Consider the following 16,109-nt stretch of genomic DNA (forward strand, 5'->3'; position numbering starts at 1 on the left):
TAACAATGCAATTTTCCATATTATGAATCTTTCCTAGAGACACTAGCCGCATAACTATTTGAAAAATTAATTTAAAACTGATTTTTGAACTTGTCCAAGCAAGACATTGTAGACATTGCTACATGTAATAACCAGATGCTCCGCAGGGCACAGCTTTATACGAATACAGGGGTCAAACTCTGAACAGTTGAGGAAAGTATGGACACAACATTCAAGCTGGATTTAGCTCTAAATTTGGATTGTGATTAAATAGTTGACATAGCATAGGTTTCTGACACAGAATGAATGTGGTCTATTGAACTTAAAAAAAATATAATCTTTTGAGCAATACACTATGCTGTTGAATATAAATCTCCTCAAAAAAAATATTTGAAGAAATTAATATCAGTGTAAGGGAGGTGCCGGTAATCAAGTAATAAAACAAATATATAACAGTATTCCTTAAATTTTAATTGGAATTGGATTACCTCCCTTACACTGCTTTTAAATTGTCTAAATTAATTGTCCTTTAACCAGAAAAAAACCTTGTCCCCCCTCCTTTTTTGCCCCTTGTTGCTTAATGATTTGATTCATTACCCCTTTTGTCCTTCCTTTGTAGTATGGAAGCTTACAAGTGGTATAATTTCAGAGAAATTTATACACTTAAACACAAGTTATTGACTGAAAACTACAAAAATACTTATTTGGGACCCTTTTTTGGCCCCTCACTTATTCAAACCCCTTATTCCTAATTCTTCAGGGATATTAACCCCAAATTGACACCGAGCCTTCCCTTCATTATATGGAACCTTGTTGTACAATGTCAGAGAGATCCATACAGTTAAACATAAGTTATTGTCACAAAACTTCAACCAGATGCTCCGCAGGGCGGCACAGCTTTATACGACTGCAGAGGTTGAACCCTGAATGGTTGGGGCAAGTATGGACACAACATTCAAGCTGGATTCAGCTCTAAATTTGGATTGTGATTAAATAGTTGGCACAGCATAGGTTTCTGACACAGAATGAATGTGGTCTAAGGAATTTAAATTTTTTGTTTTGCCTTTGAGCAATTCACTATGCTGTTGAATATTAATCCTCTCAAAAAAATGTTTGAAGAAATTTTCTTTTTATTTATGAAATTTCAAATGAGACAAATTGAACCCGCGCCCCCCCCCAATTTTTTTACATCCCCCTATCCTTTATTCCAAAACTGACCTCAATTTAAATTTCTAATGGAGTTTGCAACAATAATTTATCATTTAAATACATCGTAAAATATTAAAATGTAACCAGATGCAGGGCGCAGCTTTATAGGACCGCAGAGGTTGAACCCTGAACAGTTGAGGAAAGTATGGACACAACATTCAAGCTGGATTTAGCTCTAAATTTGGATTGTGATTTAATAGTTGACATAGCATAGGTTTCTGACACAGAATGAATGTGGTCTAATGAACTTTTTAAAAATTTTGCCTTTGAGCAATTCACTATGCTGTTGAATAATATTCCTCTCAAAAAAATATTTGAAGAAATTTTATTTTTATTTATGAAATCTGAAATGAGAAAAACTTTCCCTTATTCCAAAACTGATCTCAATTCAAATTTCTAATGGAGTTTGCAACAATAACTGCTAATTTAAATACATCATAAAATATTAAAATGTAAAAAAAAGTGCTTGTTATCACTGAATGTTAAAGTTTGTTTTAATTTATCAGTTGGTAGTAATGGTGAAAATACATTGATTATTGTATAAAGCAATGATTTTAGTTGATTCAACTACGTTACTATTCTGGACAAAGAAAGATAACTCAAATTTACAAAGAATATTGAAAATATCTTGCTATTGCACAAATATCTATTCTGGACAAAGAAAAATAACTCCAATTGAAAATTGATTGCTATTGCACAATATTGTGAAATTAGATATTTCTTGCTATTGCTAAATACTGTCAATTGAAAATATCTTGCTATTGCACAAATATCTATTCTGGAGAAAGAAAGATAACTCCAATTGAAAATTGATTGCTATTGCACAATATTGTGAAATTAGATATTTCTTGCTATTGCGCAATACTGTCAATTGAAGATTTCTTGCTATTGAACAAAACTGTGCAATTGAAAATTTCTTGCTATTGCACAATACAGTACAATTGAAGATGTCTTGCTATTGCTGAATACTGTGCAATTGAAAATTTCTTGCTATTGCACAATACTTAATATAATAATTTTAGATCCTGATTTGGACCAACTTGAAAACTGGGCCCATAATCAAAAATCTAAGTACATGTTTGGATTCAGCATATCAAAGACCCCCAAGAATTCAATTTTTGTTGAAATCAAACTAAGTTTAATTTTGCACCTTTGGACTTGAATGTAGACCAATTTGAAAACAGGACCAAAAATTAAGAATCTACATACACAGTTAGATTTGGCATATCAAAGAACCCCATTTATTCAATTTTTGATGAAATCAAACAAAGTTTGATTTTGGACCCCCATTTGGACCAACTTGGAAACTGGGCCAATAGTCAATAATCTTAGTACATTTTTAGATTCAGCTTATCAAAGAACCCCAAGGATTCCAATTTTTGTCAAAATCAAACTAAGTTTAATTTTGGACCCTTTGGACCTTAACCCAATTTGAAAACGGGACCGAAAATTAAGAATCTACATACACAGTTAGATTCAGCATATCAAAGAACCCCTTTGGGCACCTTATTCCTAAACTGTTAGGACCAAAACTCCCAAAATCAATACCAACCTTCCTTTTGTGGTCATAAACCTTGTGTTTAAATTTCATAGATTTCTATTCACTTATATTAAAGTTATGGTGCGAAAACCAAGAAAAATGCTTATTTGGACCCCTTTTTGGCCCCAAATTCCTAAACTGTTAGAACCAAAAATCCCAAAATCAATCCCAACCTTTCTTTTGTGGTCATAAACCTTGTGTCAAAATTTCATAGATTTCTATTTACTTTTACTAAAGTTACTGTGCGAAAAACAAGAAAATGCTTATTTGGGCCCTTTTTGGCCCCTAATTCCTAAAATGTTGGGATCAAAACTCCCAAAATCAATCCCAACCTTCCTTTTGTGGTCATAAACCTTGTGTTAAAATTTCATAGATTTCTATTTACTTTTACTTAAGTTAGAGTGCGAAAACTAAAAGTATTCGGACGACGCCAACGTGATAGCAATATACGATGAAAATTTTTCAAATTTTGCGGTCGTATAAAAATGCTTGTTTTTGGCCCCTTATTGGCCCTTGATTCCTAGACTGTTTGTCCCATTACCCTTAAAATAAATCCCAACCTTCTACTTAATGGTACTATGACGTGATACCATTATACAACCGCAAACATTTTTGCGGTTGTATAAAAACCTATCATATAAGTTTCAGAAAAATCTGTCAAGAATTGTTACATGTGTAAGATTGCTTACAAGAATGACAGCAACCATGCACAGATGGACAAATGGACACCATGGATTTTTAGGTTGCACTGGGGACAAAATAATTATGCAAAAACACAAGAAGATTGCCTAAGGTAGAAGATTTTTTCTACAACTTTTTGCCCTTTGCGATATCCTCTAAAGCGCGATTCAGGTAACCAACCATTACTTTTAAGTGATGTAAGTTGTGAATCTAAAAACTTGTATTCAGTAACATTTTGATTTAAAGGAATCATTTCTACTATTACTGTTCTGTCTGAGGTTGTGTGATCTTTCTGAATTCAAAATGAGTGTTTGAATATTTGTTTATATTAAGATATTTATAAGCCTCTCATTTCATGCATTTAGGAAAGCACTAATTATAAATATTTTTTAAAATATGTAATTTACAAGTGATATTCCTCCATCATAAGATAGGTCAGATTCACTCCAAGATTTATCAGATATTATTGTGGAATGTTTATCAAAGCCCTAAATTTTATAAATAAAAAATGTAAATAGTGTGGCTAACTTTTGCATATATCAATAAATTACTTACAATATTGATCAACTGGCTCAATGCAACATTGAATGCAACTGTTAGGGTGTCATTGACATTTTCAACTGGTCTAATTAAGGGATTATATCCACTTTTTTCTCCAAACAAGTCATTAACAAGTCTAACTTCATCATCACTCCCTAGTCCTAAAATAAATATTTAATATACACTTGCTCAAAGTAATAAAGAATTGAATTGAATTGTTACAGTGAATTTGTAAAATCAGTGATTATGTAGAATCCCTGAAATATTCAGGGATTATGTAAAATCACTGGCTAGTTTAGGGATAATATATAATCACTAAAATTTTTAGGGGTCATGAATAATCACTAGAAACCAGATGCTCTGCAGTGCACAACTTTATACAACAGCAGAGGTTGAACCCTGAACAGTTGGGGCAAGAATGGACACAACATTCCTCTGAATTTGGATTGTGATCAAATTTTTGACATATGGGTTTCTCACACAAAACAAATGTTAAGATCTTACAACTCTATTGCACAATATTGTGCAATTAAAGATTTCTTCTTCAAATTTCTCAAATTTTTGAAAAGTTTGGAGGAAAAAAAATTGAAAACTACTTCTACCGGCCCCCCTTGTTTTAAAATAAGTCCAAAACCCGACATTACTTTTATACATAATTTACCAGTAATGTAAGGGAGGTTAATCAGAATATATATAAATATATACCCAACATTGTATGTTAAATGTTTTTGAATTATCTCCCTTAAACTGCTTTTAAATTGTCTATGGTATGGAAACTTGTGGTATAGTTTCAGAGAGATTCACACTGACTCTTAAACACAAGTTATTGTTTGAAAACTACAAAAATGCTTATTTTAGGCCCCCTTTTTGGCCCTTTATCATGTTTATTCCACAACAGTTGGGACCATAACCCCCAAAATAAATCCCAACCTTCCTTTAGTTGTATTGAACATTCTGGTAAAATTTATAAAGATCCATTCACTAAAACTAAAGTTATTGTCTGGAAACTAAATGCCCCTTTGGACAACTACATGTACCATGACAACATGATTGTATAAAAATAATTGATACACAAATGTGTATCTTATGGTTGTTTCCAGGGTCGTAACTAGAATATTTTAATAGTGAGGCAAAATGATTTTTTTTTGCAAGGGGTCTAGGGTCCACTGAAGGCCCCCAGAAGATTTGAGAAAAAAGTTCTAAATATAGTGACAGTGCAGTATAACACTTTAAGTACCAGTACTGCTGAAGTAAACACTATGGACCATCTTGACCTTGTTTTACAATATTAATTATTTTTTTATTGTTGAAGACCCTCCAGCAATTATCAAGATGAAGAATAGGAATAAACACTTTAACCATTGATCATGTTGATCATCATTCTTCTATGCATTGACTTTGTGTGAGATTAGATACCATGCACGTTAACTCCATTTTACCGCGACATCGATGGATATGCAACATTGCAAAACCACAGGTTTACCAATGAAAATAAACACTCAGACTCTAGTCATAAAGTAGGACAATAAATGAACAAAAGACTAACCCGGGATACAGAAGTACAAACAAAAGACCATCACCTCTGAAAACTAAAAATAAAATAGAAACATGAATCACAAAAAAAACATGCAGGGGCGACATCAGAGAGTGAGGAGAACTTGCTTCTTGCAAGACACTTTCTGTTAAAACAATTTGATTTGAAGAATATAGACAATCTTTTGTTTCAGTTTTTTTTTTTAATTTCCAACATGAGGCATTTGGCCCTGGTTTCTAATAACATTTAAAGCTATTTTGTTTTTGTAAAACAATCCCAACGGTGACTGAGGAATAGAAATATGGTCACTTGGTCTTCTCCTGACCTCGGCAGTAAAATGCTTGCCGAAGTTTGGCGTCTGTTTGGCTGTGCCCAGTCACGTCCTGTCAGAATGGGGATGTTAAATCTGATGACTGTTGAAAAGAGAGTGCCACGCTCTTTGCACGTTAAGAACCCTTGCAACAACTCTTTGAGAGCCTGTAGGTGGCCTGTTGCACGACAAAATTTATGTCTCTAACCAATATACCCTCATTTTTTAGTGGCAGTTCCCATTTCCCTGACCATCATCCCAAATGGCCTCTTTTAAGACAAGACCTACCTGTTGTATTTATTGTGAACTTGTTCTCATCCTGAATATGCATGAAATATTTGCCACTGGCTGTTTAGCAACCAACAATCAATCAATCAATGTTTTTATAATGAATCAGAAAATGACCAATTCTTATTTCACAGATATCATACAAGATATTTTTCATTAAACTAATATTATTCAAAAATAATTAGCTATACTGAAAATGACTGAACTGTATTTTTTCTCTTAAACAATTAGATTAAACATTTCTTTTCAACATTGATGCAAAATTTTACATCCTTCCAGTTAACTAGAGGCTCTAATGAGCCTGTGTCGCTCACCTTGGTATATGTGAATTAAACAAAGGAAGCAGACAGTTCATGACAAAATTGTGTTTAGGTGATTGTGATGTGTTTGTACATCTTACTTTACTGAACATTCTTGCTGCTTACAATTATCTCTATAGCTATCTATAATGAACTTGTCCGTGTAGTTTCAGTGGAAAATGTAAGTAAAAATTTACAAATTTTATGAAAATTGTTAAAAAATTGATTATATAGGCCAATAACTTCTAGGTGGTCAATTGACCATTTTGGTCATTTTGACTTATTTTTGAGTCTTAAATTGCTGTACATTATTGCTGTTTACAGTTTATCTCTATCTATAATAATATTCAAGATAATAACCCAACACAGCAAAATTTCCTTAAAATTACCAATTTAGGGGCAGCAACCTAACAACGAGTTGTCAGATTCATCTAAAGATTTCAGAGCAGATAGATCTTGACCAGATAAACAATTTGACCCCTTTGTCAGATTTTCTCTAGATGCTTTGGTTTTTGTGTTATAAGCCAAAAACTTCATTTTACCCCTATGTTCTATTTTTAGCCCTTGCGGCCATCTTGGTTGGTTTGCCCTGTCACAAAACACAATTTTTAAACTAGATAGCCTAATAATGATTCTGGCTATGTTTGGTAAAATTTGGCCCAGTAGTTTCAGAGGAGAAGATATTTTATTCTAGATACCCTAGGAATCAAGCAGATGAAGTTTGGTTTGAATTGGTTCAATAGTTTCAGAGGAGAAGATAATTTAGATTTTTGTAAAAGTTAAGGATGACGGACGGCAAGTGATAGGAAAAGCTCACTTGGCCCTTCAGGCCCGGTGAGCTAAAAATCTATACTTTAATATCTTAATAACAAAAAAAAAAAAAAAAAAAAAACAAACACAATAAATAAATGAAAATAAAACAACAATAATACCTGTTTTTTGCTATATTATATATATCAATTGTTTAAAACATCATTTAGCTTTTTTTCAATTAGTTCAAAACAAAAGAAAAGAACTTATGTGTTTTTCATTTCTTTTAACATACATCCTATAAGTGATAACATATTATCCCTGCTGTTAATTTGTGTTGTGTGATTGTTGTATCTATAATTGTTATTCATGTTTTGTGATGTCTCATTGTTGTAGCTATAATGATTACCCTGCCATGACAGCTGTGTGTCATCATTGTATGGATATCTTTGATATCTTACATCTTGAGTTTTATCTTTATATTGTCTCCTATCTATATACCTGTGGTTAAAATTTCTATTTCCATTGCCATGCATGGTTACTATAAAATTTACCACTGTGATTGTCTCTGAAACTTCATCTTGAAGTTTTATACAGGTCTAATAACAGTGTGGGAACCAAACTGTATGGTTTTCTAATAATTTGGTCATTCGGGAGACTGTCAAGCGGCGCTCCAACATATATGCAAAATGACAAGTTGCTTGATGGAAACTTTGATGAACTCTTATGCTACTATAAAATGTTTCTGTTTCAAGTTTTGATAGCTAAAACATTCTTTATGTTAATATGAACCAATAAAATAATAAGAAAGATATATGCATCCAAACATTTTCCTTAGAATGGTGGAGCTCCGGGTAAAACAATCAAAATTGTCACACAACAGCGATCAATTTAATTTCTATTTTGCAAATGTCGGAGCCCCGAATGACCAAATTATTAGAAAACCATACAGTTTCGTTCCCACACTGTGAATAAGGTATTAAGAAACTTTTGCATGTTTGATACAATAATTTTAACACCAGTCTCACTAGCATGTACCCCATCATAGATAGCAATAAACTTTAAATTAGCATATGTAACAAATTTAATAGATTTCTCATTACAAAATTCTGTTATAATCAGCTCTCTTTTTTTCATATTCAAGTAATAATATGTGATCTGTACATAGTATCTTGGAAGCAGTTTGCCTATCACAAATGTTGATTTCGGTAATATTTTCTTAGTCTTGTCTATTTTTGGGAGATGATGTCTAAATGTTGTTATAACTGTGTCCAATCCTTTTTTGCTACTTTTGCAACTAAAATTTGTTTAAACTAAATTAAACTATTAATTTTTCTATTTCTAATAGTACTTCTTCTGCTTCTTTTGTGTCTAAATCATTTGAACCAATTTGGAACATAACACTTTTTGCTTTCACTTTACCCGACTTAGTTTTATTGTTATCTTCACTGCTTGGTTCCAATACATTCTGTGACTGTTGATATCCTTGATAATTGAAGATAAACCCCCCCCCCCTTTTTTTGGCCGATCAATGCATTTGAATTGGGACATGTCTTATATGATTTTAAGTAAAACAGGTCATATGTAAAATCTCTCCTTAGCTGTCACAGAGACATGTCTCTGGCTGTCATAGCTGAGGGGGAGATCTCCCTCTTTAAAGGTTTCAGAGGTTGACAGGTTGCAAGGCCGTAACTACCCTTGAGGCAAGTGAGGCAATTGCCTCACTAAAATGTTGACACTGATTATTTTGTTATACATATATATATAAATATAATAAACATTTGTTGTTCTGTCTCAACCTTAATTTCTATAACTTGTTATCATTCCTTTTAAACTATCCTTCCTAGATATAACGTTAACTTAGCATCTCAACGGGTGATGTTTCTCTATTACATATAACCTAGTATAACTATAATCATCATTGATTGATCTTTAGTTAAAACCAGGCTTTTGCAGAAAAAGGAAAAGCGACCCTGAAGGTAAAGAAGGAATAATTCTAGTAAACTATTTTTTTGTGAGCAGAGTCTGAGTATTGCATATAAATTTATTAGGATAAGTAGACTGACAAATCAAGTACTTGTCTTCGGAAGGGAGAAGTCCTGTCTGCGTATTCATTTCACGAACTTTAATCTATCTCTTTACAGATAAATAAAATATAAATAATATGAAACATGAATGCATGGATTAGCTTTTATTCATGATGATGGTTCTTTAACCTTAACAATTGAAAGAATTTTCCATATTCCATTAATGAGGAATGGTAGAACCTTTAACACAGGATTTTGTCCTTACTTATTCGGGACTACGGAATTTCGTTTCTTTATATTCAGGGTTACGGAACTACATGTAAACCTCAAAAACTCCATTCCAATTGCCCTATACCCATATTAAATATATACTTACTCTATAGATAGAATCATATACATGTATCTTATCTCATTATATCCCCAGTTTGTGTACTCTTTGTCAGCATAAAAGTGAGTTTAATAATTTGTAACTGTGACTGTATGATGGTGCTTACAGGAAAGCTTAATTCCCTTTTGCAAACAAAACTGTTACTACCGATGCTGCTCCCAAATTGCTGATGGAGAAGGAATTGGAAGAAGACATTGATCTTTGTGTTGATGATAATGTGCTACCTTTAGAAACATAGACTGCCCTGAAATGACTGAAAACTTGAAAAAGAGCATGCATGAGTGGCGACAGATTTTCGATCTTGTCATGCTCCATATTCATCGCAATAAGGATATCAGCAGACCAAATTATGATTCTGAAACGATTTGACTGAACCGCCCATAGAAAAATTTGGCAAACTCTACTGTATCAAATTTTGTTCTATGCTCTAGCAGCAGACTCAAATCAGTGATATTTGGATGATTATCTTACATATAAATTTTTTAAAAGTTGTTAAAAATTTGGTGTTAGTTATTTTATAAAAAGTCTTAAAATATGATTTTTTTTACAAAAAGTGTGCAAATTCAAAATATTATCAAACTCTCTAAAAATGCCTAGAATGCAGGATTTCGCCTCGCTTCGACCGGCTCAATTAGTTTGCCTCACTAAAATAAGATGCCTACTTACGGCCTTGGGTTGTTAACCTTGAAAAGCATACATGCAAGCAGCAAGGACGTAATATTGTAACATCGTATATAATAGTAACAGGAGTACGTATTAATCAAGCACTGCCGAGTAATATTTAAAATCAGTTCCACTTTCTCATTTCAATGTAGATAACCAATAAGTGTTCCTGCATTACGAAGTATCTATATAGCAACATAGATGTAGTAATACTAGTATAATATATATATATAAATTATATGTACATGACTACATCACATGGACACAGTTTTTCATCAAATTGCTGGGGAAAAAAAGAATAGGTGAATTTGAAATCATTACCTCTCTTTATGCGATTTCCATGACATATTGCTGTCATAACTGTTAGACAGGAAAAAATCGCATAGAGCGAACAATGATACTTTAAAATCATACTGCATAATATTTCTCTTAACACACAAAGTCAGAACATAAATGGAGTGTAGGACATGCGCAGTTCTGATTGTTTGTTAAGGGATACTGTATAGATCTTATCTGTAACAAGTAAAAGCTTTTTGAAAAAGCTAGCCGTCTCATAGCACGTTAGGCGTCGACCATAGGAGATTTTTTTCCATACCGCCACATCGTCCATGTGACATACCGGCCACGCATTGTGAGACCAGAGACATTTTATTATCGTCCACACTTCAATTTTTTTTTATTGAGGTTATAACATATAATATAATAATAAAATAAATATTTATTCATTAAATGACATAAACAATGATAAATATGTTATAATCTTTTAGTAATTTTGTTCTGCAAAAGAGGTCTACTGTGCACCTTTATTTATTCTTGTAAGAGTTATCTTTGCGTGATCATCATCACTCGTCGGGGCAATATTATGTCAGTATATCATAATTGATTAATTATAAAGTCGTTAAAGGCAAAACAAATTGTCAATATAAACTTAAAATAATCAGGGTTTCAGCTAGGATTTTGAGGGCTTTAGTCACTTTTGCGCGTGATAAAAATCAGGCTTATTTTTTATAATAGCAAGGGGTCTAGGATGTTTATCAAACTAGCTATAAATATATATGTCCAAGTCCCTCAAGGAGGGGGGGCAAGGGGGGTCCCCATAACAGCAAAACAGTGAATTGATTTGGTGAAAAACAGATAACTAGGAATTGAAAAGGGACAATAACAGATAACAGTAAATGAAATATGAAAATAAATCTGTCCAGGAACAATCCGGCCAGTAGATGACTCGTAGATCTTAGTTTATAACTTGTGGTATGGACCTAGAAAAATGTAATTTGTATAAACAAGACGTTTCGGCCGTTGAGGCAGTTCTGCCTTGGTTGATTTTTTCCCTTAACTTGTACAATAAGTTATAGTATGGATGATGAATTTTTCTGAACGAAATTACTAGTTTCTGTTTATGATATACGGATACTTTGAATCGGCTAGGGCATTTGAGGGATCAATTTTTAATGATTTAGGTTTTTTTATTTAATGTTTGAAAGTAGTGCAGCCAGTGACACTTTATTATCAATTTGATTTTTAGATTTTTTATTTCTGAAAAGCAATATATATACATTTGTACTTAACAAGTAATAAAAAAAAAACATTGATGCACAATATATTTTTTTAATTCAATGACCTCATGATAAAACTTACTTATAAAATACAAAAATACGCAGATCAGTGGATACAGGACATGTAACTGACACACACATGCCAGTTATGGTAAATCTGATAGTAAAATAGAAATTGGACATAGTGAAAATTTGGATGACACCAAGTGATCGAAACACCAATCATGCATCTTATGTGGAATTATAGAAAATGGAAAATTTGGGTACAGCATTGTAGAAGCTGTAGGATATTTAAAAGGGTATTTGTCGAAAAATTAAACTGAAGACACATCTTTATTTGCATTTGATCCAATGGTTTCTGAGCTTCAATTTTCGCCATGTGAAGCAGTTAAAAAGCTTTTAAAAATATGGTGGTCAATGTTCTCTTTCATGTAAATGAAAAGAGAGGGAGTAGCACTTATAATATAAATGCTAAAAGAAAACCCATACCACTTAGTAATGTAAAACAATTCAAAGGAGAAAACTAACTGCCTGATTTATCCACAAAATAGTGAACGGGAAACTTAGTAACACAGCAACAAACTACAACCACTGAATCCAGGGTCCTGATTTGGAAATAGGCACATACAGAATGTGACTGCGTCAACTTAAGCATGCTAGTTGGTGTCCAACCCTCCCCTCATCAGGGACAGTGGTGTAATAGTACAGCATAAAAATTATTATGTGGTCATTGAATAAAAAAAATCTATAGGGTGTACCAATGATTTTTTATAACAAAATCCATACTATAAGTTATTGTACAAGGATCTACAAGTAATAAGTGAATTATAATTTGTACAAAATGCTACATGTTCACAGACAACGGAATTTATTACAAAGGATAATAATAATATATACTGGAATGGTCCTGGGTCCAATTGATTTTAATATGTTTATGGGATTTATGTTACTGAAATTCTTCTGCAAATACAGGGCCACCCGATATTACCAGTAGAAAGACCCCAATAGATATACATTGTAAGAAGATGTGGTAAGCGTGCCAATGAGACTATTATCCGTTCAAATCACAATTTTCAATTGTCTTCAATTTCTACGGAAGATTGGTTGTCAAAATGGCTTTTAATGCTAACATTCCAATTTTCAATAACAGTTAACAGCAAATAGATTCTCACAATAACAGATAACAAAATAGATAATAGTCCTATAACAGCTAACAAAGAATAAGACAATAACAGCTAACAGTAGATATATTTTCAGAATAACAGATAACAAAGAATTAAAATGCCCCATAACTGCATAACAGTTAAACCCCTTGCCCCTCCCTCATTATATACTTCAAAGGAATTTTTCAGGTACTGCGTTTGATAACAAATGGTACTGCATTTGATAACAAATGTGAAAGGCTTTTAGCAGTTAAAGTAAAACAATTGTTACATTGTAGTTGTGATTTTTATTAACAATTTCTTTGATAATCGAAGTTCCAAAACGTTTCTAACCCACTTTGCAACAAAGAAGGTAAAAGTGCCCTACCCGCGGTTGGGTTGGTTATTTCATCATAGCAGGGCCAAATACTTTCTAGGTTAGATTTTGTTCTTAATGAAAGATAGACATACTGGTTCAAGCGAAAGGTTAGTTTATTAGTTTGTATCATAATCTAATATCTCTGTGTCAGTATACTTTTTCACTTGCAACCTATAAATGTTGCCAAAGCATGCATAAATGGTCAAGGAGTGTAGTGGTTATAGTGCATCGGACTACTATCACAAAGGTTCTTGGTTACATCCCCCGACTGAATTTTCGCCACAATTTGCGAGTACGGTCTTCAGAACCGATGAAAGTCCTCCAGAAGGGGACGATAAATGGTTGACCCATATTAAAAGAGAGCAATATCTCTTGCACATAAAAAAGAGCATGCCGCTAAAAGGCAGAACTCGCACTCACAAAGTGGAAAGGGATTGATACAAGTTGTAATAAAAGATGGACGAAAGATACCAGAGGGAGAGTCAAACTCATTGATAGAAAATAAACTGACAACGCCATGGCTAAAAATAAAAAGACAAACAGACAAATAATAGTACAGAAGACACAACATAGAAAACTAAAGACTAAGCAACACCAACCCACCAAAAACTTGAGGTGATCTCAGGTAACTTATTTCCAAATCCACTATTAATAATTATGTTTAAACTAAACGGTAAAGGTCCTTACACCCTGAATATATATTCGATTGACTAATAGAAATACAACACCAGCTATCCAGCAACCATTTACATAGCATTCACTTGATTTTATTTTATATTGAGGGCCAACTTGTGTACTCCGGATTATCTCTATTCTATTTGTGTTCAGTCCCATTTTTCTCGTGAATATATAGAGGAAGTCTAAATGAATAAAAGCTCACAGATTTCTTGTTAATTATGGAAATTGTAGATTGTTATAGGGGTGGATTGAGACGGTTTTATCTTGAAAATATAATTTTTCTCTAATTTTACCACAAAATATTTCTCAACACGCTTATCTTGGCAAGATATCTACATTCCACCCACTCTAGTAGAATATTTCAATAATTACAATAATTTAACCTCAAAATTTTTTAGACTCCTTCCGCTCAGGGAGCATTTAAATTTTCACCCACCATTACATTAAATCCTGGATCCGCCCCTGATTATAAAGGGACATAACTCAGAAAAGTAAAAGTGATGCCTTTTTGTGGTAATTTTTCCATTTGTAAAGTTTTTAGAGAATGGAAACCAATTTTGGGACATGCATACTACCTGTATTTATATACAGATGTAGGGATGGATATAAAGACAAGGGGGGCAGGGGTAATATAAAAATCAAATGTCGCTGCAGTTGCCAATACCAGTTAAGCATCTCTGCAACCTCTGTTTTCACCTGATCCAGGGAATACAAAAATAAAACTCACAATAAAATAACAATTTATTTAGATAAAATTGAATATTTAAGGATGTTTGCTTGTCATGTTTTGTAATTTTTGTCAGATTTTAGAAATCCTCTGGTTTTATCCATTTGAATGCCTTCAAAAAATTGCCCATGAACCCCCATTTTTCTTTTTATAAATCTTTATAAAAGAGGAGATTTATATCACATGACACAATTATATACATGTGTATAGAATTGTAATTCTTCATAATTTTCTAACTAAAATGCCCATCTAAAAACAGAAACATACAATCGATGATTTGTTCACTATGACGTGATGCATCCATGAAGCAATGTCAACAAGCATACACAATGGGTAAAACATGCTTTCACAACCATTACACAAGGATAAGAAGAAAATATATAAGAAGTTCAATTTTACATGATTATGGAAAAAATAGTCTGAATAATAGCATTAATTGATCATATTTAAATGTAACCTGTCTTTGTTTGTCCAATATATGAGTTGACATTCATGACTGGCTAAAAATTTAAACTGGATTTTTTTCTGTTAACAAAAATGCATACTATATTCATGACAAATTTAACTCTTCTTGAGTAAAAAATGCAATTCTATAATTTAAAAAGCACTAACCAAAAATCAAGAGATCAAAACCAAGATCATCAAAAAAGAAAGCAAGTTTGCTTACATATCCTAACCAGGTGCTCTGCAGGGCGCAGCTTTATATGACTGCAGATGTGGAACCCTGAACAATTGGGGCAAGTATGAACACAACATTCAAGCTTGATACAGCTCTGAATTTGAATTGTGATAAAAATTTTGACATAATATGAGTTTCTGACACAAAACAAATGTCAAAATCTTACAAATCTATTGCACAATATTGTGCAGTTAAAGATTTCTTCTTCACTACTACCCTTTTTTGCAATTGGACAAAAACCTGACATTCTTTTATACATAATTTACAAGAAGAGTAAGGGAGGTATATCTGAACATACCTGATACATTGTATGTTAAATGCTTTTGAATTACCTCCCTTACACTGCTTTAAATTGTCTTAATTTGTCCATTGACCAGAAAAACCTTGTTTCTCCCCCTAAATCCAAAACATTTTGAGCCATAACCCCCCAAAGTCAATAATAACCATCCCTTCATGGTATGGAAACTTGTGGAATAATTTCAGAAAGACTCTTACACTTAAACACAAGTTATCGTTTGAAAACTGCAAAAATGCTCATTTTGGGCCCCTTTTTGGCCTCTAATTACTAAACTATTGGGCCCAAAATTGATCCCAACCTTTCTTTAGAGGTATTAAACCTTCTGGAAATTTTTTTATAGAGATTCATTTACTAAAATTTCACTAAAGTTATTGTCCGGAAACTAAATGGACGACGACGACATGATAACATTATACGACGCAAAAAATTTTTGGCGATGTAT

General features: G+C 32.8%; 1 protein-coding gene across 3 annotated transcripts in view; it reads right to left on the reverse strand.

The window, feature by feature from the left end:
- The window catches only part of LOC134715471 (acetylcholine receptor subunit beta-like 1), a 29,963-nt gene extending 19,287 nt beyond the window's left edge, over window positions 1-10,676 (reverse strand). For 2 of the 3 annotated variants that reach the window (XR_010106727.1, XM_063577656.1), the window contains exons 1-2: window positions 10,530-10,676; window positions 3,965-4,110 (exon numbers count right to left, since the gene is read on the reverse strand). Coding sequence is in view for 1 of the 3 variants with exons in the window: in XM_063577656.1 (XP_063433726.1) it covers window positions 3,965-4,110; window positions 10,530-10,620 (237 nt within the window). In the remaining 2 variants the exon portion in view is untranslated. The remainder of the gene's footprint in view (window positions 1-3,964; window positions 4,111-10,529) is intronic. The other variant, XM_063577657.1, reaches the window with a different exon arrangement.
- Between the last annotated feature and the right edge of the window lie 5,433 nt (window positions 10,677-16,109).

Source organism: Mytilus trossulus, chromosome 4 (assembly GCF_036588685.1).
Source record: "Mytilus trossulus isolate FHL-02 chromosome 4, PNRI_Mtr1.1.1.hap1, whole genome shotgun sequence".
NCBI lineage: Eukaryota > Metazoa > Mollusca > Bivalvia > Mytilida > Mytilidae > Mytilus > Mytilus trossulus.